The sequence below is a fragment of the Hippichthys cyanospilos genome, chromosome 7 (genome assembly GCF_059441005.1).
Source record: "Hippichthys cyanospilos isolate Australia breed blue-spotted pipefish chromosome 7, RoL_Hcya_1.0, whole genome shotgun sequence".
Taxonomy (NCBI): domain Eukaryota; kingdom Metazoa; phylum Chordata; class Actinopteri; order Syngnathiformes; family Syngnathidae; genus Hippichthys; species Hippichthys cyanospilos.
In genome coordinates, this window is record NC_142375.1 from 16,674,375 (window position 1) to 16,698,208 (window position 23,834).

At 37.8% G+C, this 23,834-nt stretch overlaps 3 protein-coding genes across 5 annotated transcripts; 1 reads left to right on the plus strand and 2 right to left on the minus strand.

The window, feature by feature from the left end:
* Positions 1-3,446: 3,446 nt before the first annotated feature.
* Positions 3,447-8,752, minus strand: r3hcc1l (R3H domain and coiled-coil containing 1-like). Its single transcript, XM_088419520.1, has 7 exons — positions 8,591-8,752; positions 7,828-8,324; positions 6,696-6,877; positions 6,310-6,380; positions 5,608-5,703; positions 5,389-5,529; positions 3,447-4,196 (listed from the first exon to the last, which is right to left on the minus strand). The coding sequence occupies exons 2-7, from the start codon at positions 8,284-8,286 to the stop codon at positions 4,144-4,146; spliced, it is 1,002 nt and encodes a 333-aa protein (XP_088275646.1). The 5' UTR covers positions 8,287-8,324; positions 8,591-8,752; the 3' UTR covers positions 3,447-4,143.
* On the plus strand, positions 8,752-22,967 carry crtac1a (cartilage acidic protein 1a). Of its 3 annotated transcripts, XM_088419508.1 has the most exons (15): positions 8,752-8,988; positions 9,724-9,922; positions 10,009-10,205; positions 11,053-11,189; positions 11,272-11,428; positions 11,492-11,626; positions 12,203-12,339; positions 12,408-12,544; positions 13,484-13,566; positions 13,725-13,825; positions 13,894-14,062; positions 15,672-15,817; positions 15,888-15,927; positions 16,402-16,533; positions 22,528-22,967. In XM_088419508.1, the coding sequence occupies exons 2-14, from the start codon at positions 9,726-9,728 to the stop codon at positions 16,497-16,499; spliced, it is 1,734 nt and encodes a 577-aa protein (XP_088275634.1). In that variant the 5' UTR covers positions 8,752-8,988; positions 9,724-9,725; the 3' UTR covers positions 16,500-16,533; positions 22,528-22,967. The 3 variants fall into 3 exon arrangements, with proteins under 3 accessions (XP_088275634.1, XP_088275633.1, XP_088275635.1); XM_088419507.1 differs by lacking the exon at positions 22,528-22,967 and having other exon boundaries at positions 16,402-17,604; XM_088419509.1 differs by lacking the exons at positions 16,402-16,533; positions 22,528-22,967 and adding an exon at positions 16,000-16,226 and having other exon boundaries at positions 8,762-8,988.
* On the minus strand, positions 17,605-23,695 carry golga7ba (golgin A7 family, member Ba). The gene is made up of 5 exons (XM_088419521.1): positions 23,528-23,695; positions 19,872-19,997; positions 19,615-19,767; positions 18,795-18,896; positions 17,605-18,683 (listed from the first exon to the last, which is right to left on the minus strand). Exons 1-5 carry the CDS (start codon positions 23,537-23,539, stop codon positions 18,600-18,602), a joined length of 477 nt encoding a protein of 158 aa, XP_088275647.1. The 5' UTR covers positions 23,540-23,695; the 3' UTR covers positions 17,605-18,599.
* Between the last annotated feature and the right edge of the window lie 139 nt (positions 23,696-23,834).

Here is a 23,834-nt window from a genome sequence, read left to right on the forward strand (position 1 = left end):
GATAAAGATTAATGTTAGAACTTAGCCGAATCTGCTCAGTCAAATATTTACCTTTAAAGTGGACCTTCAAAGTGTGGTAAAATGCGGTTGTTTTTAATGCATTGTGAAATCGGAAGCTCAGGTGCTCGGACTCCATTGTTGCCTTTGACAGTTAGATTACAAACAAGCAAAACTGCCATGATGATTCGTTTTACTCACGTATATAAATACTGTATCCGAGGGTTTTGTACAGTTTCAAATTACTGGTCCTCAAGAGCCACATTCTGCATGTTTTAGATGTTTCTCTCCTCCACCATGCCTGATTCAGGAATCTGATAACAAGTGGAGGAGAAAAATATTAAAACTATGCAAGATAATGGCCCTTGAGGACCGATGTTTGATACCTGTGATGGACAGTAAACACCTTCGCTTTGTAATATCTGTTATTAAAAAGTCATATTCATTTCGTTCAACAAAAAAACATGGCATTCTGGTTGCATTTGGGGAATATGATTCAAGCAGCAAAATCTAACTGCTTTTATCCATCTCAGGACGCCTATTTTGAAAATTGCTGTCGACTGAAAATAACCTCACAGTTGCTTAGGAATCGACGGATCACGGTTCTTCTGTATGACTTAGATCATGTAACATTTGCAGGCAGATCCATGATTGGTCGTTGCGCAATTGCGATGTTATTTTCAATTGGTGGTAAGTGGTAAAATGGCCGCCCTTTGAGATGAATGAAAAGAGGTGGCTGCTCGGGTCGTATTGCAGAAACTCAAAATTAAAAAGAATGTAGGGCTGCATAGAAAATATTATTGTAAAAAAATAAAAAATATCTTGACTCAACTCCCACTTCCAGGGTTTAAATAAGACGGTCAAAGAATTAGAGAGCACTACTGTTTCCTAACATCCATCCATTCATCCATTTTCTAAAGCTCCTTATCCTCACAAGGGTCGCAGGGTTGCTGGTGCCTATCCCAGGTTACTTCGGGCAGTAGGCTGAACTGGTTGCCAGCCAATCGCAGGGCACAAAAACACAACCATTCACACGCACAATCACACCTAAAGACAATTTAAAATAAGTACGATAAGTAATAAACAGTATACAGTAATAAATACAGTAAAACTGCCTTGCATGTTTTTTGATGAGATTTTGAACGAGTGATGAGGACGAGTGACGCTTTCAGCTGGCTATTCTGTGGCATATGCAAAGAAGCAACTTTTGACTCAGAGTTTGGATCGCACACGATGATGATTCAGCTGCATGAATGACCTCAGCGCACAGAGTGATCCACCTCTTTTATTGAGCTAATTTAGGAAATTGGATCTATATTTGCTTTAATTCCTTAGCGCAAGTGAGGCCTTTTTAAAACAGAATGAATCACCTAACAAAAAAAAAAAAAAAGAAAATGCTGTAAGTATGTTCAATGCATTTTACAATTGAGGTTGTAATAATGACACATCTTAATATCTTATATTTGTGATTAGATTTTACTTAAATGTACACGGTTTAACTGCATGGATTTTCCTGGGTGATTTGAGTAGGAAGCTTTATCATTTCCTAACTGTTTGTTTTTTTGTTTGTTTTTTTGCATCAAATAATTAGACAGCAATTGTACGGGATGTTCTGAATGTGTGTATTCAAATCAGCTGAACAAAGCACTCCAGAAAATGAAATCTTGCCAAAGTCGCTTGGATCTGGATAATAGCTTCATGTGAGTCTACATTGAAAAAAATCATTTACCAATTTTTCATCATTAAATCATTCAACCCCAAAGATGTATTCAGATGTCTTTACAGAGTCCAGATATTTAATTCCAGGAACTTTGTTTTATTTTTTTTTTTAATTTAAAAAAATAGTGTAACGTAGGGTCTCAAAATTAATTCTTAAATTCTATAGTAATCAGTTACTTTATGCACTAATGTAATCAGTTACTTTAGTAATTATAATAACCCCCAAAGAATTGGGTCAAAAATAACCCTGGAAAACAGTATCAGCAGAAGATTTTGAAATGTAGTTGTTTGGCAGTCTTCTCCTGCAATTATTATTGGTATAAATAGTAAAAAAAAAAAAGGTGAGCTCACGCCCCCTTGAGGTACACTCGTGCTGCACCGTCTTAAACTAGAGAGAAAGGAATTTATACTTTTACTTGCTGGGATCTGTTAGTTAGCAGTGATAGAATAGAAGCAGCTAACAATATAAGATTCACATTCAAATCGACTAACTTTTTGGCAAGTAACTGAAGGGCACAGAACACTGAAAAGGGCGAAGATAACACGAGTGTACGTTTTTGGTTCCTCTAGTCGAAGTCTTTGCTTAGAAGCTGAGTAATTCCAACAACAGCATCCTCAATACTGCGCCCAGTCCTAAACGCAAATTGTAATGGGTCAAGATGGGTAGCGACCTCCGACTTAAGTTGATTTACAATCATTCTTTCAAAACACTTCATGGTCAAAGCAATAGGTCTTTAGTCCTTATTCGTAGAAGGACATCCAAATTTAGGAAAAGGGATGATTAAAAACTTGTTTCAGATCTCGGAAACCATGCGATTGTCCATTGACTGCTGGAATACAGGGCACCAAGCAGCTCTAAGCTCTTCTGAGCATATATTTAGAAGTTTTGCTGGCTAACCATCAGGTCCGGTAGTGTTTGAGTCATGACTAGGAGGAATAAGTCATTGAACTCATTTGCCTTGGAGGATTCGTCTCATGTGACATTTTCATTAATTTTGGTGTTCATATTGGTAATTTGCTTCATGAAGTCCCAGACTTTTTTACTTCATGGAGACAAAGCATGACTCTGACCTGCCTTGAGCAATCTATTCAATTCTTTTTGGGCCGCAGCCATGCCCTCGTCCCTATTTTTAACGGCTGCTTTCTTATTGTTTATGCAAAGTTTGACGTCCTTGGTGATGTAGGGCTTATTGTTCGGGAAGAATGAGACAAGAACTGATAATGAAAAAGCTCTCAAAACTTGTATTTTTCCTCCAGTCAGGCCATCACTTTCAAAAGTTACATCAGCTGAAAAACATGGCAGCGTGCCGCCTTTCAAGTCGTATATTTAGCTATTGTGCCTTTTCATTCAGCAGACTGTACTTAGCTTACATAAAATGTTTTCTCCTTTGCTTTGGGAACAAAAAGAGTGCTGAGAAGACAAAACGAGTGTGCAACCGTTAATGTGAGTGAAATTCACTGCGAGCCACATTCATAAGAATATGAGTGAGCAGAAAAGTGAATTATCTACATGTTCATGAAGCACACCTTCAAAAGCCTAATTGATCTCTATGTAATTTGTCTCACACGTTTCACTTAATTACTAGTTGATGAGTCAATTGGAAAGCAATGCCACATACCATTTGCTGCTTTTAGCTTAATCTCTGAAATTTGGTTAAGACTTTTAACCATCTCCCAGGCTCCACCTTGCTCAATGGTTACTAATTCATGTTTCCCGAAATAAAGAGCGGTCATGTTTTTTTTTTTAATTCACTTCCATATATTTCCACAAATATGTTATAGACACAGAGTTGTCAGTTCATATAATCACGTTGGAGGAAACATTCACCTCAAATGACTCCCGGGAGTCACTGGGAGGTTCCTCATACAAGACATTATGTACATAACTACCATTGCTCCCTCATTTTACACTAAAATCATTTAACTAACTCAAATCACAGGGCAGACAAGCCTAGAGAAAAGTTTTTACACTACTGGACAATGACACCCATACCCTGAATTTCACAGTGATGAGGACCGCTTGTATGTGCACAAGAAAGTTGACATTTAACTGCAACTTACATAATAAAAAACAACAAAACATTGAGCCCCTTTTTAAAATCATATCTTTAAAATTGTAGTCTGGCTTGACAAGAGGGTTACAGTATAAACTTATGTCCCCGTGTGCATCCTCTAAATTGCAAGTGCATGTGACAAAGAGATGCGTTTTTTGCTTATAGCTTTCGGTGAATTGATGAGTCTTTGGAAAAGCAAAAGAGTTGAGTATAGACAAATGTTGAGGGAAGGTAACCTCAGGGGAGTATCCGCATAAAACAACCAAACTTGAGTGATGTAACACAGCACACTTGGATAATGGTGGGACTCCGTGTCTCCAGGCGTGGCCTAAAAGGAGTCAAGCGAATCAAAGCGAAGGAGTTTTCGCTCCAATCACCTTCCTTCCCAAGCATCTTCCCTCTGTTTGGCTGCCAGACGCTTTTGTTCTGGAGGATAAATCACAGGGCCAATTAGACTCATTTAAGAGCACCAGACAGTTCACACTGGCATGATTTGTGAAGCCAAATGTAGATCTACCATGTACAGCATAAATTTGAGTAGGACCATAAATACAGTACGACAGCGAACATCATGGCATGTGGCAGCAAGGCCGAGGACAAAATGTTCAGGACATGATGCACTTCTGCTACAGAGCTCAGCAGGACATCCATGCTGAGGACAAAGGAGCTTTTTTTGCCTTCCTGGCTGGCAGTTCACTTGACAGCCACTTGTGGTTTATTGTGCCTATATACTTATGTTCCCTCTGTGAAGGGAAAGGCTGCTGCACTGATTATAGACTTGCCTTGAGCCACACAGCAGTGGACAGAGAGCAACTTCATTTTGCCCCCAGCTGCAACGCCACTTTTGCACTTGATGTGCCAAGTGAGAAAAGAGCACCTACTTGTGGTGAATGAAAGAAGATGCAAGATGCAAAAATCAGTTAGTTTGCTGTGACCAAAGTTAGAAGAATTGGCACCCTCTAGCGGGGAGTCTTTGTAATCACGCCTTTAAACCAACGGTGTTGGGAATTGTTTTTCCAAAAATGTATAAAATTACAATGCATTAATCCCCGTATTTGAAATAGGCGCAGTCAAGAAATAAAAAAAAAGTTGTATTAAGACCTTTAAAAATTGCATATATTTATTCCCTTTTTAATCTTATCTTTCATCTTAAAAATATCTGAGAAAAAATCCTCAACTATAGTTTTTTTATATTAAAAAACATTGTATTGTTGTAGAAGACTAAAAGATTCCTATACAACCATAAAAAAGGGGCTCAAATTGTTTATTCGTTTTAACAGATAGATGCAGTTATCTTCTGCTGTCTGCAAACTTAAATTTTGACCATTAGGAGGAATGGTGCTCACATTAAATAAAAGTGTCCATTTTGTCCACTGTAGATTGGGCTGTTCTCAAGTTTAGTTTGACAAAGAGCTTTATTATGGCTCCCTACATTAGTGTTATTATTGTTAGCTGTGATTGACCTTTATTTTCGTCCAACAACTTGAGAACAAGAAGCCGGATGCATAAAAACGGATCTAACCAGCAAACTGTAAGCAAATAGGTGTAGAATAGCTGAATCGTGAATGCTGGACTACCAATATGAGTAGGTCCATTCAACAAATTTTTTTATATCTACCTCTGGCCTCCTGGAGCTTCTTCTTCTCTGCCTCCCGCTGCTCCTTTGTTACATTGCTTTTCACACCGAGTGCACCAGTCACGAGCCTGCGAGCCAGAGCTGCGCTGGTCTGCGGTCTCTCCTTAGAAGACACGGGGGATTCTGAAGATGGCAGGAGGAAATGTGTCTTCCATGACAAAAGAAAACCAAAACAAAAAAAACAGGGTAATGTAAATCTACCAGAGAGGCTACGAGCAGTTGCCTTCGTCTCTGAAGTGGATTTGGACAGCGGCCGCACCTTCATCAGTGGGTGTTTGGATCTTAAAGCCTCGCGAGCTTAATAAAAAAAAACAGACAAGATTTTAGGCAAAAATATGGAATATTTTACTTTAAAATGACATTTTGGTCTTCACACATTTTGATTTTCAATGTGTGGTAAGAGGGCAAATAGCTTTCCTGTTGTCATCATGATAACCTGACCTCACTTTCAGTCAAGAAATGCACATTTATCACTGTATTTTTTTTGTTTGTTTGTTTGTTTTAAATGGTTAAAATTTCCCAAACAGATATTGGAATAAAAATGTGTCTGTTTTTGGAGGGTTGTTTTTCTTCAGCTAGAAGTGGGAACTAGACTCAAGGTCATTTTAACAGATCACATCTCCATTTAGTGCTAGTACAAAACATCCTGGCTTCTTGAAAAAAAAACTACTAATAAGACTTGGGAAAAGCCTACTAGAACTTCAGAACTTCATATAGGGTTAATAGGTTTTCTGTTGACAACAATGTAACGCTAATTTGGATCAGACTGTTTCTTTCAAAACTCAGCTTTACATGCCCATTTTTCTTCTCGTCTTTTGTTTGAATCACAAAATCCTGCCATTTGAACAAGAGGATGTGGAAAGTTTATACCCTCTGTCTGTGAACCACTAACACAATACTTACCAGAAGCCGGGCTTGAAAAGATCCCTAGAGCGTGTGTGTCATCAATCCACTTAAGATCAAAGCCTCTGTGTCTGAAAAGAGAAGAAAAATACATTTAAAAAAAAAAAAACATGCAGGAAGTCAGTGTCTGATCCATACACTGTTGGTCAATGTTTAGTAGGTTCCGAAAATAACTACATTATACTTCAGCGTGTTTTTTTGTTTTTTTTTGTTGGCCTACTAAATGACTTTGACATACTTCAATTGAATTATTAACTTACTGAAAGTGCTTTGTATTAATTAAGACATGATTTTCATCCACCACTTTGTGCTGTATTATATCATGCATTTGTACCTGATGCTGTATGACAGTGAGTGTAAATGATGCAAAACTGACATATCGGTACCCTTGAAATAACTTGAAAAGATCCTCTGCTTTAAAGTCCGGGGTGATATTGTAGATCTCGATGATGTGAGAGAGATCTTCCTCACTCTGGTCAGTGACGTCGTCATCAAATCGGTGCATGTTGTAATAATCAAATCTGGCCTCTTGGATTGAATTCTTCTTTTGACCGTCACTCAAAGACAGCTAGATAAAAAGAGGAAAATGAAATGACAGCGGAAAATAAGTGTTTCTGGTGATACCAAGCCACAGATAGATAGACCAAAGGTCCCCAACCACCAGCCCGCAGTACAGGCTGATTGGTATCGGACCACACAGACTTATAGAGCACCGATCATAAATTTGGTCTCCAGCACTTTAAGAGGTCAAGGATTTCAAGATGTTCACTCCTGAAAAAGCACAGCTTTGTGCTGAAAGTCATCAGCCACATCATAAATCAAACAGAAAAAGATGTGGAAAGCTATTCCATCATAGCAGATTATTTTCACTAGGGTTGCACGGCTTCAGTTGTCTCCATGCAGTAGGCGGGGGACACACTGAACAGGTTGACAGCCATTCACAAGGCAGACATTAACTAACAAGCATTCACAGACCCAAACACACCAACGGACAATTTGGAGAGTCCAGTCTTTCACTGTGCCCCCCTCGGGATTTTTTTAAATACGAAAGAACACTGGATTAGAAGATACTTCCAAATTTATGACTAGTACTGTATATAGATTTTTTTCAAATTTAAGATGACCTAACCGTACATTGTCATACTCGCGGGAAGGTTCGTCAGCACCTTAGAAATTAAATTAAAGTTCAGATAAAATGATTACGTCTTTGTTGATAAATTATTGATATAATCAAGGCCTTCACAAAGATGAATAAGAGTAACTTAACAATTAAAGCTAAGTGTATCGTTTTTGCCATAGTCAGACCAGTCAAACTGGTACCTCAAATTACTAAAGAATCCAGGGAAGTAATGATCAGCTTTACTCCTGCTTTAAAAAGTGTTCAAATAAGTTTAACGTCTTTCTTGATCGATGGAAATACGCTACACCAAAACTGTTTGTCCTTAGGCAACATTTTAAGACGACTTTAACACTTTTTTGTTGTTTCTTGGCATTCACTTTGCTTAAAAGACTACCAACCTCTTCAAGCAGCCGCTGATTGAGACAATCTCCATCATCATTGAATAAGGTGTCCCAACTGTCCTCTTGTGCCTTTTCATCATGACATGATGAATCGGTAACATCGGCCGAATCAACCTGTCCATTGGGCTTCATCTCTGGACCTTGTAGCCGCTCAATTTCCACAGCAGCATTTGTGCGATCGTGGCCGGTCTGCATCTCGGTTCCATTCCCTTCTGCAGGCTCGTCGTGCTCGTCCCCTGCTTCGACTGATTTGTTTTTCTTGTTTTTGGCGTTCTTTCGAGACTTGTCCGTGTAGCGAGGCCTGGGTCTTGGTTTTACCTCACCCTCAATGTGAGGTTTGGCTTTCGACGCATTCAGACGTTTCTTTGGAACAGAAAGATCCTGGCTTGGCTTCTTAGATTGAGACGTACTTAGTGTGTCTGAAGCACTGCCGTTCTGTGGTTGTTCCGTTTCCATTGTAGTTTGGTCGGTGTATCTACAACAATACGGCACGCCTTGGAGGGGGTAATGAAACCACAAATATCAGAAATACTCATTCATTTGTCAAGTGAAAAACCCTGATCATGGATGGCTATCATAGTGACTTGTGTGCTAAGGTACAATTAGCAATACATCGAAAGCTAATTTTCTATTAGTCAAGATTGCAATGAAAACTTTTAATTGAAAACGACACAAATAAAATGTAACCACTTACAAATTCTGCTTTATACTTCACATTTCGATCAAAATTAAAGGTTAAAACGTGTGACTTAGAACCTACCCGTTCTGTGTTTTGATTAGCGTCAAATTTTGTCGCAGGAATGACGCACGCAGTTTTCCGGGCGCATAGGGTTATGGGAAGTTGAGTTCCCGTCACCTGTTATGAAACGTGGAGTGGTTTGGGAGATTATGTTGTTCTTTTTTATGATCGAGTAAACGCTTTTTAAATAGGTGTTATATTGTAACCCATTAACGTGTAATAATCTAATCTTCCCTCAGAATTTCCATTTTGTAGCTGTTTTTGACTCGTCAGCCATGGGACAAGATCCTGAAATTTGATTGGTTATCACGTTCCTGTTTCGTAAAGGTCCTTGTGTAACACAATTGTATAGCTCACAACAACATCGCTGCCACAGCATCTGGTCGTACTGCGGTTTCATTTCCACTCAGAACTATCAGGTATAGTACGGTCGTAGGTATAGTAATAAGACTGCATGATTAGGTTGTTTGTTTGTTTTTTTTCTTAATTGCGAGTTCATCAAATGCATGAAGCAGAGGTGGAGAGTTTTTTCTTAGGTGTGCGCATTTCATCTCATTACAGCAGAGGTGGTTCGGGTAGACCAAGTTGCACTAAAGTAAGAGTGTCGTTGTATTAAATTAAAATTAAATTTAAAAATGATTTCAAAAGACATGCTTGACTAAAAGTATCTAATAAATCTGTGAAATTGTCACTCAAGTACTGAATAACTAGTAACTTCTGATTTAGGATTTTTTTTTTAAATTACAGCATGAAAATGAGAAGAAATGTAAAATGCTTATGGTTAAAGTTTAAGAATTTACAGTAAGAGTGCAACATTAAATTCAATATCATTTTATTTGTTTTGTGTACAATTAATTGAAATATAAGGAATTATTAAATAATGACAGCCATTGATTTTCTTCAGCCGCTTATCATCAGAACACGCTGAAAACAAATACATTTCATTGTCAAGTGTATAAAATTCTTTAGTTATGCAATTGATTACTATTTGAAAAACAAATATTACATGAGACTCATGAATAATAAATTAACTTGTATAATGTACCGGCCTTGCAATGTGATTTGAAGTCTTTCTCTATTCTCCATATGATCAAGTACAAGAGATAATGTAAAATATAATAATCCTTTTTTCTCTTTGGCTCACCTGAATTCAGAAATGTGGGCGACCGGATTGTTGGTTCTCCTTATCGGATTCTGGAAGCAATGCCACTCTCAGAACAGTAAACCGATGTTCCAGGACATTACACAGACCATGCTTCCTACTGACAGTCTTCACAATCCAACACAGCTTAACTATGGAATGGCTGTTACAGACGTGGACGGTGATGGCGATCTCGAAGTAGTGGTGGCCGGGTGAGTGAAAAGGGTTTAAAGATGATAGGCTGGTTGATGACAGGTTTCTATGTCTGGATTGTTCACTTTTCTCACTCCAACTACAGATATAACGGGCCTAATCTGGTGCTGAAATATGACCGTACTCAGAATAAGATGGTAAACATTGCTGTCGATGACAACGCCTCACCTTACTACGCTCTGAGAGACGTTGCTGGGAACGCCATAGGGGTCACGGCCTGCGATGTGGATGGAGATGGACGGGAGGAAATCTACTTCCTCAACACTAATAATGCTTATTCTGGTAATTCGTAATCACCCATCCAGCAATTTCCTATACAGTATAGTCTAATCCTCATTACAGTCGCTAGTAAATTGGATCTTATTCCAGCCGATTTGGGGTACACCTTGGACTGGTCGCTAGGCACTTGCATGGCACTTCCACAACTATTCACAACAATAGGAGATTTTGAGCTGTTGGCTAAGGGCCTTTTTAAAATGGAGCTCGGTCAGGTCATTCATGGATGAGATACAAAAAACGCCAATGAGTCAGTATTATATGTAAAATACTTGATTTGAATAATAAAATATAATTACTTATAAAAAATAACAACTATAACCATTTGGACAATAATACAATAAATAAATAAATTACAATAAATAAATACATTAAAATTACAATATATACTAGGAATAGACCGATTATCCGCCTGGCCAAAAAAGATCAATTTAAACATGTTACCCTCAGGAAACTATTAATAAAATTTTAATAATTAATAAAATTAATAATTCATTATTAACAAAGACTAATTACAATGTTAATAAGATTGAAAAATTGACAAAAATCTAGTGCTGTCAAAAGAATAAAGAAATTGAGGGATTCATTTAGATTTGTAATTATTTGATCTAATTTATCTATTTTTAGCCACACATAAACATTTCTGATAAAAAAACCCTGGACCATTTCTTTATTTAGAGACAGTGTGTTTTTGTGGCTTCAGTCATTTATTGATTTTCACAGAAAACAAGAAAACATTTGGATAAATATGTCAACTACAAGACCCCGTGTCACCTGTTACTTATCATGACTATATTGTTATTATTTTAGTTAGTGCACAATATATGAAAATAACCACAGACTAATATTGCAGGTCTGGCCACTTACTTTGACAAGCTCTTCAAGTTTCGGAATGGCCGCTTTGAGGATCTGCTCAGTGATGAGGTCAATGTTCGCCGTGGTGTCGCTTCTCGTATGGCCGGACGCTCTGTGGCATGCGTTGACAGAAAGGTCAGTCACCCCCCCCATCGCATCGCACCTTTCCTCCTGCTCTTCTTATTACTCCATTCCTGCTTCTCATGCGTTCCTTTAGGGAACTGGCCGGTACTCAATCTATGTGGCGAATTATGCCAGCGGCAGCATCGGACCCCACGCTCTCCTCGAGATGGACGCTGCTGCGAGTGATGTGGCAAATGGCGTTATCGCCCTTACTGACGTCGCTGCCACAGCCGGAGTCAACAAGCTCACAGGTCTGAACGTGAATTTGAGATTGTTTTCAACTTGAGGTTATTCACACTTATATTTTGATGCAGGTGGACGCGGGATTGTAGTCGGGCCCATCCTCAGTGAGAGAAAGTCTGATGTTTTCTGTGACAATGAAAGAGGACCCAACTTCCTGTTCAAGAACAATGGAGATGGGACTTTTGTTGACGTTGCCAGGCAGGCAGGTGAGAACGACAGGAAGCAAGGTTGCCTTTGAATTAGGGCTGCACGTTTATGACCAAAATAATAATCACGATAATTTTGGTCAATATTGGAATCACGATGCTTGACACTAACGAATAATGAAAACAAATTGACCCAAGACATGGCAAAAACTTGGCACATAGGTCAACACAGTCAACTTAATTGCTGAGTGCAAACCAATGAAAAAAATAAGCCTACTTAGAACCAAACAACGCTCCCTGGTGGTAGGACGGAAAAGTGCTTGATTTGACTTGTAATAAAAACAAAGTGCTTGACTTTTTAAATGTTAATTTCACCGAGGATCATCTTAATTAATCGTGGCACCCAATATCGTGATCGCGATTAAGATTCGATTAATTGTGCAGCCCTTCTTTGAATACACCCTAACTTCATTTTCATACTGACTTCTACATAGACAGGCTAGTTAACGTTTGGATGGATGGATAGATGGACGGACGGAGGAATGGATGGGTTTCACCTCCAATGCTGAAGCTAATGTTGTCTTTGAAAAGAAAATAATGAATGAATTACAGCTACACTCTATTTTTACCATACAGGTGTAGCAGACCAAAACCAACATGGTAGAGGAGTAGCCCTTGCTGATTTCAATGGCGATGGAAAGACAGACATTGTCTATGGCAACTGGAACGGCCCCCACCGACTTTACCTGCAGGGCAGCAATTCTAATTTCAGGGTAAGTAAGGAGCGCAGCATAGTTGGGCATTTGGACGGAAAAAAAAACATTACATATCCTCGTTGCAGAATATTGCGACCGCAGGATTTGAAGAGCCCTCTCCGATTCGTACAGTTATAGCAGCGGACTTTGACAATGACAGGAATCTTGAAGTCTTTTTCAACAATATTGCCTACAGAGGCAATGCACCCAACAGGCTCTTCAGGTGAGTCCAAATATCCAATTATCTCATTCAGTAATTCAGGTCTGTACTTTAGACCTTCAAGCAAAACACACACAAAAAGACAAAAATATATATTGGTATTGAATTCTATCGTCTTCAGGACTGAATGAGTTGAAAAAAGAGATGTCCAACATTTAACACTTTGAGACATACAGTAAGTACAGTCGTTATTTGAAGTTATTACTGCTATCAAAAATCGCACAAAGCTGACAAAAAAAATCACACTGTGCCTGCCCAAAAGTGGCCAAGATGATGCTATGCAGGATATGCCTTTATTTTAATACTTTATTTAATACTTTACTTACTAAACCATTCTCAGTACTTCGACATCACATGTGCTCACGTGTTTGAATGGTAGTATCTTTGTTTTATGTTGTATTGTATTAATTCACAAAAAAATAAAGATTCTTAAAAAAAATTATGCCAATTTTGACATTTTTATATCACCGAATTAAATTGGTCAACTCCTAGTAATGCTATTATTAAACGTAATTTACCATTATTAAAAGTAAGTTGAGCAAATGTGTTATTTCAAGAAGTGTGTATGAGACTGGAAGCCCTTTCCGTTATTTCTTTGACAAAGAAGTAGCCCTCAATTTCAGAATGATTGGGGATCTCTGCTCTATTCTTTCTAGATTTGTGAATACGAGTGACGCTGACTATGATAACTGTAGCATTTAGTGTATGGGTTATAACAATGTGATACACAGATAGACATCTAACATCTACAATACACAAGAAGATAAAGAGACCACAATAAAAAGTCACATCAGCACTGTCATTAATGTTTATGTGGGTGAATTCTATGTAATAAGATGGACTAGTGCAGTTCATTGCATATCCATAATATCCCACCCTAATCCCAAACAGATAGTTTTACATATTTGTAAAGTATGCCATAAACTGTATGTATGTTTGCAGGGTGTCAAGAAGAGGTGATGTTGACCCTTTAATCCAAAAGCTTAATGTGGGAGAGGCTGCAGAGCCTCAAGGCAGAGGAACAGGTCAGAATAAAATATGGCTATGCAACATATTTTACGCTTGTATGTGTTATAAGCTTCTGCTCTTAGAAATGTTTTCCAGCGCAGAAGCCGTTCAAACACAGCAAGGTTATTTTTTTAAGTCAATGCTGCAGCAAAATCTTGTTGCCTTTTTTCAACAGGCGGCACTGTAACAGATATAGATGGAGACGGGCTTTTGGACCTTCTGCTGGCACACGGAGAGAGCAAAGCGCAACCAATCTCCGTTTTCAACGTCACACAGGTATGTGTTTTTCTTATGATCATCTCACCCAATCTGTTATCATCTTAACTTGTCAAAACGGTTGATAGGGCTGGACAAACAAATGGCTTCGAGTCATCCCTCGCACCCAGTTTGGCTCGTTTGCGCGAGGTGCGAAGGTGACAGTCTTTACCAAGAAGAGTGGCGCTCATACGCGCATCATTGACGGAGGATCCGGATACCTGTGTGAGATGGAACCCGTTGCTCACTTTGGTTTAGGTAACTGTATTCTATATTACTATTCAGTAATCATTTAGAATAATGTCAATTCAACATGGGACATTTTAATTTGTTTGTATACTGAACCATAAAGTGTTTCAGACTTTCATATAAAAAAGCAGAGCCTTCAGTGTAAGCCTCATTCCAGAATTAGTGGATATTCTACATCCCACCCATCAAATTTTAAATAAGCCACACACAAAATAGTAAAACATGCAGTTCTTGAGTAAAATAAGTCATCCTGAGACCAAATCCTCAAAAGAAAACAAAGAAAAAAGAATGCAACCCTATTAATGTGATTAAAGTCAAACCCACAAAAGTTAAGTTTTATTCTTCTAAGAATCTTAAAGCCCAAATGTCCAAATTCTGGAATGACCCATAATATTTATGTAGCTGAGTAAAAACCAAATCAATGTTTGATTTTCTTTTACAGTAATGTTAAAGTGTAAACTAGCTAAAATCACAACTATCACAGAACAAAAAGACCACATTAATGCAGGGCACATATACACTACAGTAAAAAAAACAACTACACATTCACCAACAGACAATCTTAATGTCTTCAGTTGACCTCCCACAAATTTTTGGGAATGTGGGAGGAAACTCAAGCAGGCACGATTAGAGCATGCCTTAACATCGCACAAGACACACAAGACCTTCGAATTGAGAGGAAGAGGTACAAAGCTGTAGTCAGCGAGCGTGCCGCCAAAAAATCAAATAATGTACAAAACATACAGTATAGTGCTTCAAATAAGTATATACAATATTAGTTTGGTTAGAACAGTTTGACTTAGCAACTGATTCACTTTTTAAAACACCCAGTGGGATCATGAAGGAAAATAAATCTGTTATATGCTTAAAAAGAAAACAATACACAAATACTTGCAATAATTTGACTTTTATGTACAGTGCTAATAAGAAAAAAATATCTTTAAAAGGGAAGCCAACTCAAAAGCTTTCTTTGCAATGATGTATTCTATTCATCCCCACTACACTGTAAAAGGTGATACTATGTACTGATAGTTTCTATTAAAAAGAAGGCTTGAAGTCTTAATAGAAAAAGGGGAATTCAAGTCAAAAATACTAATTTCAATATGCAATATATGAACTATGTGGTCTAAACATGGACTTCTGATTAATGTTACATTTGTGGAATATGGATTAAGCAGCAAAATACACCTATCATTTTGTCACTAGCTGTCGCCTGAAAATGACATCAGAGTTGCTATAGGCTCCCATATAACCTGTTTCTTGAGTTAGGCTATGTGACATTTGCAAGCTGAGCCATGATTGGTAGTTACCTGACTCCTGATCACATGTGATGTCATTTCATTCGACAGAGAGACACTATGCCCCTTCTGAGTTGAATGGGAAAAATCGGTTGGATTTTGCTGCTTAATCATTATTCCAAAAACACAATATCAGTCAGAATGCTGCGTTTAGACTATATTGTTGTAAAGAAACATTCTGACAACTTCCCCTATAAGCGCGGCCAGCCTTAGTGTCAGAATGTATCGGATTGCATAAGAAAAATATTCTCGTTTGTGACTTGGATTTTTCAGTAATTGGTTCATGTTCATGTGTGTGATGTTTTGATGATGATTTTCAGGAAAGGATGATGTGTCTGTGCTGGAGGTCTCGTGGCCTGATGGTAGCTTCATCACACGTGTCCTTCAGCCGAGCGAAATGAAATCAGTGGTAGAAGTAGCATATCCCAGCAACGGAGAAATGGCAACGCTTGACAGTGACACAGAGGTAAGGATAAATGTTTTCGATTCACTTTGTCTTTTTTTTCTATGTAAATAAATCTGTTTTGTTGTTGCAGTGTGGTAAAGGCTTTATTGTGAAGGACGGCCGCTGTATGGGTAAGCCTTTTTGTTGTTGGTTGGATTAAGTTATTGAACTAAGTCTTTCTTTTTTTTTTTTTTTAATTCTAGTGCATATCCAGGCATCTGAGGATATTTTCATCTAACCCAACGTCAAAAAAAGCAATTATTTCTTCAAACGTTGTCTTGCCAAGCTCTTTTTGTTCCGTGACTGAGTATGAATAATCCTGGTATTTTTTTCTATTGCACTTAAACATTTCATAGTTTATCGTCATGATTATTCGTGTCTTACATTCTTTGTGTCATTACAATGCCTGAAATAAAATGCTTACAGTCAACCTGTGGGGTGAATCTTATTTCACGCTCGACCCCCCCAATACCATATGACAACTTGTGTCTGCTCTACCTGACGTCCTCCTCTTTCCACCCCATGTTTTGTTTGTTTTTTTGCTTCCTACTTCACTCCATGTTTGTTTTTTTTGTGTTTGTTTATTTTGCTACCCTCTATCTCAGCACCAGTCCCATTTTTCAGCACCTACTCCACTTCTAACTCCAGGTTGAAGGCCTCCCATTTTCAGATGGTGTTATTATTGTTCTTCTGGCAGACCTGAGAGGCCGATGTTCATCCTGGCAGCAAATGATACTGTAAGTCATTTTTCCAGCCATTTGAACAGCTTTATTAGTCCATTCTCTTAAATGAACTGGATTTGTCGTCGTTATACCATTGTAAACAAGCAACATGAATGAACACTTATTACGCAAAGATCATGTAAATTTGGTTCCAGGTTTACTCATCTGTTTCCATTCAAAAAACTTGAAACACCATATTCAGTTCTTTATTTGATTTTTTTTCCACTGAATGAAATGGAAATTAATAAAATAAAAATTAAAAAAACCCTTGAAAAGGTTGTAAAATAAAAACAGATTGCATACTGTATAAATATTGCTTGATTCAAGTCTGCTATGGTGCTTTATGGGTTAAATATGTACTCAATCAAAATGTATTTTTGATTTTAGAGATTTTTAGAGATTTTGTAAAAACGATGGAGATAGTAGTTTTGTTTTGTTTTTTTTGGATGATATTTTATGACCAGGAATGGCTTAATAGCATGACATTTTCATGTGTTTTGAGAGTTGACTTTTGCAGGTGTTTCCAAACGTTTACTCTCACTGTATACGCTCCATTTCCTAAATTCACCATTGTGATGACATACAGTGCTTTAAGTGGGCTGGTACAGCGTACCAGCACTTCTGTTTAAGCCTCTTTTTCTCACTTATCTTTGTGATATTCCTAAAATAATAATAATAATCCTGATAATAATGATTATTAGATTTGAAAAAAATAAATAAATGACACCATCATTTTAGGATACGGCTCAATTCTGCGCTAGAATGTGGTGCGTTCAAATGCATCCAGACATTTCTAACTCAAGTGGAATTTATTGATTTATTTATTATTACTTATCACCTATTATAGAGTGTAGATTTATATATTACTCAATTAATTCTCAAGTGTTACGCGCTGCCAAATTCATCTCAGAAGAGTCAAATAAAGGGAGGACTGGCACTTATTTTATGCCATTTGAAGCACTGTATTTACATAAAAAAATACATTCAGTGATGAGAAAAAGTCTAACTGTTCATTTTTTATTTTCTGTATATAAGAGCTTCTCAGTTTGTGGGAGCCAAAAATAACAATAAAAGCAACAAAATGCATTTGTGATTAAATTATATTTATTTAACAGCAGTCATAACACTTCATCGCAATGTCTATCAAACAATTAAGCTGCACTGAAGTTTGAGTGAAATGTCACCAACATAATTGCAACATTCACACGAATGAGACTCTTTTTTTGGCAAATATTTGTCTTTGGAGGTTTGGTCAGAAAACTATTTTGCATACTGTGTGTGTAATTTAACACATGGCAGAGAAGATTCAGGAAGACTCTTATGACTAGTACTTTGTTTCACATGCTCACCTTTGCTACGTCCTTGCATACATCAAATTTTGGAAGATTTTGTTTAAATCAGGGAAACTGAGGTTTTAAGATAAACATCTGTGGATTTAGTAAAATATAGGCTTCGCGTGTGGAAAATGGAAGACTTGCTACATTACTGACATTGATGAAAAACATTCATCTGCTACGAGACAATATGAAATAATGTCTTGATCTGGACTTAGTTGAGATTTGGACAAGGTTAAGTGACATGTATACTCACACTTCACATCATTTGACATTAAGTGATATGTATACTCACACTTCACATCATTTGACAATGTTGAAGCTACATAGAAAATATTTCAACACTAGTGTTGGTGTGCCTGGTTAGTTATGATAAGTGTTGGTCTATTTCCTGGTAGGTTCAATTCAGTCCAAGAAATGTAATTTAAATACATGGCCGTGCCACCTAACCCTCACATCTGAGTTGACACCAGTTAAAAAAAATACAAAAAAGAAACTACTGGTCCAGTCACAACAATAATAACCAGCAAAAATTTTTTTGTTCCTTGGAAGCATCACAGCAAGTGAGTAAAGTGCATATTTTGCATGTTTGCAATAATGCAGCTGAGGAGTAAGGTGTCGTTCTTAGGTAACATTGTGTGGATCCTGTGTGAGAGCGAAGGAAGCAATGAAGATGGGTAGGAATGTGAATGTCCAATGTTGGGTTATGAGTGATCAGCGGGACACCGTTTTGCCAGAAGTACCCAGTCATCGAGCTGTGCTGCTGGACACGGAGCTGCTCCCAGAGCTGCAGCCGCTGGAGCCCCTGTCTTCATAGATGGAAATCTCAATCTGAGGAAATGATGTTAGGGACTGAAAGCGCCACAAGGATATGCTTATATAAACTAGCAATTGTTCCAGTTTTTGTAGACATGTACATAGACAAATATTGAATGAGGATACAACTCGCATTCCTCTCTCTATGGGATCGGTGATTAGCAGACCCCTGGGAGCATAGATCTTTTCATTCTGCTCCTGAATGTACCTGGCAATCTTCTTCAACACCTGCATACACAAGTAAAGCACAAACTACCACAACAAATACGCTAAAAGGAAGATTGTATAAGATGTTGTTAGGAGAATCATATTTAATGTGTGGGGGGAAAAAAAATCATTGCATTTCACCAAAATGTAATGAGGTCATCTTTGTTCGTTGTAGAGGCCTTTAAATTATGTCTTTTGCCCCTTACATAAAAATGCTAGGTCAGGGGTTGGCAACCTTTTACAATCAAAAAGCCATTTTGATCCTATTTCCACAGATAAAACAACCAAACACTTTATTACTCCTGAAATGAAGATGTTAATACATATATGTATATAAGGCATATATATTAAAAGAAGCAAGCAGACCGAACCAACAACTGAATCCATCCCTGTTCACAAACAGGGGCATTAAAATGAGATTTAGTCAGTGTTCAGAATACATCAAGCGTTTGTATTGTTTACTTACCTCTATTATCTTATTTTGAAATATCTGATTTTAATCTGGAAGGCCGCGCTGTATTTCTCGTTTACATTCTCTGTTTGTCACTTAGCTTTTAGCGGTGTTTATGTTAGCCAGGTTGTTACCTTCTTCGTTTTAAGAAATGAACTGGCAGAAATGAACCCTAACCCAGGTCGCATAAAGGCAAATAAATTGGAATTAGGTCACTACTTGTCTGAACATAGCCTGAGATTCGCATTGATAAGGTCACTTTCCATCAGCTGCATTTTCAAATTTCACCTTCTCATAGCGTGTCTCCATGCAGAGGAAGATAAGATATGCTGTAGCACATGCAAGGCAGCCTTCCAAGTAAGACTGGCCTCCGATCTTTTCTGCTTCCGCATAGTAGTTATTGAGGGTCTTGACTGTGTCCTCAAATAGAGTCCGCTCAATCTGCACACGCAAATAGGAACAGTGGACCGCAGGGCTGGTTTAGCACAAAATAAAAAAGACAACATAACGTATAACATGTACAAAAAGACATGATGTGCTCTCACCCTGCTCTCCAACTCAGAGGGGAACTTTGTCTGGAACTTGCAGGTGGTTCCTTCACTGTAGTCTCTTTGGATGAAGACTTTGTTGGCCAGGGATGCACTGTGCCTCAACTCTTGTAGGTTGTGGAACTAAGGGGAAGGATCAGGTGTGCCCATGACAACAAAGCTCGTATCATACATTTTTTTTAACAATTTTTTACTTTGTTGTTGTTAAATTCAAAGAAAATGCATTGCGTTATAGGCAATTTTGTAACTTTGTTACAGTTATGTATTCTTTTGTATATATGCAGAGATAAAGGTCACAAAGGTGAGAAGTAAGAATGTAGATGAAATTCTTCAGTGCTAATTTGAATTTCGGTAGTTAGTGTTTCCAAACAGTTGAGAAGCATGATTCAATTTTTAGTCAGTTCGCACCAGTTTCATTTAGGTAATTGCAGGATTTATTTGAAGGACATTTATATTATTTTTGGGCTATCGTTAAATTGATTATATAATTATAACTACAAAATACCTTGAGGGAGTGCTATATACAGTAAATATATGTCACACAAAAGCATTTTTGATTTATTAATTTATTCATTCATACCCTATAACCTATAACTAGGTGTATCGTAGATAAAAAAAAAATATTTGCAACTAATTACAGTTTTAGTTGTTGTAAAGCATTATTACGCATACATCTAATTTTGATTTTTTTTACTTTATGCTTTCTTATGCTTATCAGATCCGTTTTTATGCGTCAGGCTTCTTGTGCTTGAGTAGTAGGGGATTGGAAAACAAAAATCAATCACAACCATATGTGGGCACTTATTGGCTGTCTGTGTTTGGCACAACCTGAAAGGCTTGTTGTGGGTGAAACAGCAAGTGCATGGGGCAGAAGGAAGACATAAAAATGGAGGAGCATGTGAGAGGTGTCAGTTCAATGAACGATCAGTTTAACTTTAAAAAGACCCTGAGAGCACCCCTGATAAAGGTAAAGTGATAAGCATTCTTTGTAAGAAGGAGCTTGCTCACATCAATGCAGAGCACCCAAATATGACTGCAGCCACAGCTAACGATAGCAACAAAGCCATCGCAATGCTCTTTGCGAAACTAAACTAAACAAATCGCATTTACTCAAGCCAATTTTCAGGTTGTTTGTATATAAATCTTTTGATCTGTCATAATGTAATAATTTATCTATTTTTTAAAAAACTCTGGTTGAGGGTTTTTCTCAGAATTCGGGTGACGATTAAAAATAGATTAATCAGATCAAATAAATACATGATAGTTAATTAATCTCTCAATGCTTTTAATCTCCTGACAGCGCTACCAATAAAATATCTACCGTATTGCACAAGCACAAGATCAGACTGTACACAATGTATTTCTAGACCATGAGTGTGCGTTTACTTATGATACTTCCTCTTGAGAGACAATTAAGGAGTGCTGTTCTTTAACACAATTTTTTAAACAGTTCCCTGGGGAGTGATGCCCCTATCTGATTTCACCAGTTCAGTAATACTGTGTGCAAATAATAGCTGTTGTAGTGGTCTTGTAAACGTGTAGGATGTTATAGGAGAGGCAAGCTGAGAGTGATTATCCATTTGTGTTCCGCAAGCTGCTGGAGAGAAGCCCAGCGCTCGATACACTATCCTTACCAGTCACTTGCCAGTCTCTCACTCTTGCTGCTTCCTGAGATATATAAAAGAGGCTTTTGCTGCTTAATCATTACCACAAATGCCACATTAATCAAAATGGGATGTGCATAGTACATATTATTGTACAGAATATTTTTGATCTGACTCCTGCATGAATGTAAGTTTTTTTTTTTTTTTCAGCCATGTCATAACCAGCGCAAAGCATTATGAGATTAAATAACATTGCCCATAAACAGAGTGCTGTGCCATTCATGTTTGATTTATTCAACTTTGGAGATACATTTGTGGCGGTATCTCTATTGTGTGTCATGCATTCTGTGATCTTGACAACTCTGAGCCATTTATAAGAAAGAAGATTTTGTGTCTCTCCTCTTTTATCTATAAATAATTACAAGGCATACTGTATGTGGAAATGTCACAGTTTTGTATTATGTATTCTGTTGGATTGTTGTTAAATGTTGTTGTTGTTAGATGATGAATGTTTTTTTAATGTCATATGTTTTCTTTATTACAGTTATGTATTGTATAGTATATATGTAGAGGTGAAGGCTGGCAGTTCACACAGATGTAGCGGCTCCAAATCTCAGATTTCTTTGTACACTTGTAAAAATGACAACAAAGGCATTCTATTCTATTCTATTCTATTCTATTACCAAAATAAAAGTACAAACGAGGCATTATAATAAAATTTAGCAATAGGTTGCTACATGATTCAATTTATTTGCTCTTAATTTGAAAAGAAAAATGTACTGTTGCTGTCTTGGTATTAAAATGATTTAGTTCAATTAGCTGATGACTGCAAAAACCCTGTTAAAATTTCACCTACCCCCTAAAGTGTCTTCACATACACCAGTGGTACATGTACCCCCATGTTGGCTGTACTGGGCTCTTAGCAACAATGTAATACTGTATGTTGCTTAGAGCCCATTGTAGGCTGTTTTACGGGACTTTAAAACTGTGGGAATAGAGTGACACCATTATCCTCATCTTAATCTTTTTGTTTTTCTCACATTGCACAGGAATCATCATGCACAGTAAATTGGTGTTGATAGACCGTAACCAGAGTGCAGGGGCACAGACTACACTACTACTAATCCTGAAGTCTGTGACTTAAAGGGGAAGCTGGTGAAAACTACATCCAAAAAGACTCTGGGGTCTCCAGATGTTTTTGAACTGGGAAGCCCAAGATCTACTCTGGGCTTTAACCTCTTTCAGCATGGTTGTGTCCTCTTAGAGAATGGCGCTTTTTTTTTCCCGTCAATTATCGTTACCTTTAGGGGTACACATAACCCTCTGTTTGAGAACCACTGAGCACGACTGACAGTGACCTGGGTACAATGTAATTTTCTATCATGTTTGTAAATATGACTAGTGAATATTGCACTGTAAAATCATGAATGGATTCAAAATCGCCAGAAAAAAATGCACTTTCATCTTTTACTAAAGCTTGTAGATCCACTTTTTGTGACATTGTTCATTTTTAATATAACCATTGTTTTTATCTTTTGTAAAATATGTGTTTATAAACATTGTTCTATCGCCGCCTAATCTTAACAACAACAAAAAATGAGGTCGTGTTCGTGGCCTCTGTCCGTGGTGCTGAGCGGGTAGGGTTTGTGTGTTTGTGCGTGCGTTCGTTCGTGCGTGCGTGCGTGTGTGTGTGTGAGTATGCATCAACTCATGGGACGTTGTCATCGGATTATTCGAACGCTGCAACCCATAAAAAACACATTTTGGTATTTTTTGCTACGTGATTATTGATACGACGTACAATCAGCATAGTTAGCGTTAGAGTTAGCGTGCATGTTTGACAATGTTGGAAAGAGACATTTGGGCGAAACTAGCAAAGAAAAAGGATGTTCTTGCGTGTTCTTATTCCACTGACAACGTGTATCCTTGTTGGTTTTAACCGCGTCCACTCGACGAGATCAGGCAGGCTACTTCGAACAAAAATGCTGCTGACTGTGGCTATGTTTATCATTCAAATGCAAGATAAGGAGTACATTGCGCAAGTCTTACCTCTGTCGCCATGTTGCTGTTCGAGTCCCGGTGTGCGCTGATGACTGACACTGGACATTGACAGATTAAACGATGGGGGAGGGGCTAGTCCGCAGGAACACAGGATTTAGCCCTACATGTTTTTATTTATCTAGACATTACCTCAATCCCGTGACGTCAAGCAGCCACAGTTTTTATACAGCTCAATTGACAAAAATAAGGTGGCCACGATTGTTTAAAGAAGGAGATGGGTGTCGCGGTTTTAAATTATAATAATAATCATCATCATCATAATAAGAATAATGCAATCTCAGGGTTTAGTTTGCCT

Excerpts from the sequence above, each read along its gene's own strand:
- r3hcc1l (XM_088419520.1), bottom strand. The coding sequence starts at position 8,286 with ATGGAAACGGAACAACCACAGAACGGCAGTGCTTCAGACACACTAAGT. Across the intron at positions 5,530-5,607 it reads AACTGCTCGTAGCCTCTCTG|AATCCCCCGTGTCTTCTAAG; the intron begins GTAGATTTACAT and ends TGCCATCTTCAG. Across the intron at positions 4,197-5,388 it reads GAAGCTCCAGGAGGCCAGAG|AACAAAAGCGTCTGGCAGCC; the intron begins GTAGATATAAAA and ends TTTATCCTCCAG.
- golga7ba (XM_088419521.1), bottom strand. Across the intron at positions 18,897-19,614 it reads TGGAGACACGCTATGAGAAG|GTGTTGAAGAAGATTGCCAG; the intron begins GTGAAATTTGAA and ends TTGTGTATGCAG. Across the intron at positions 18,684-18,794 it reads TAGAGAGAGGAATGCGAGTT|ATTGAGATTTCCATCTATGA; the intron begins GTATCCTCATTC and ends TCATTTCCTCAG.
- crtac1a (XM_088419508.1), top strand. The coding sequence starts at position 9,726 with ATGTGGGCGACCGGATTGTTGGTTCTCCTTATCGGATTCTGGAAGCAA. Across the intron at positions 11,190-11,271 it reads TGGCATGCGTTGACAGAAAG|GGAACTGGCCGGTACTCAAT; the intron begins GTCAGTCACCCC and ends GCGTTCCTTTAG. Across the intron at positions 13,567-13,724 it reads GCCTCAAGGCAGAGGAACAG|GCGGCACTGTAACAGATATA; the intron begins GTCAGAATAAAA and ends TTTTTTCAACAG.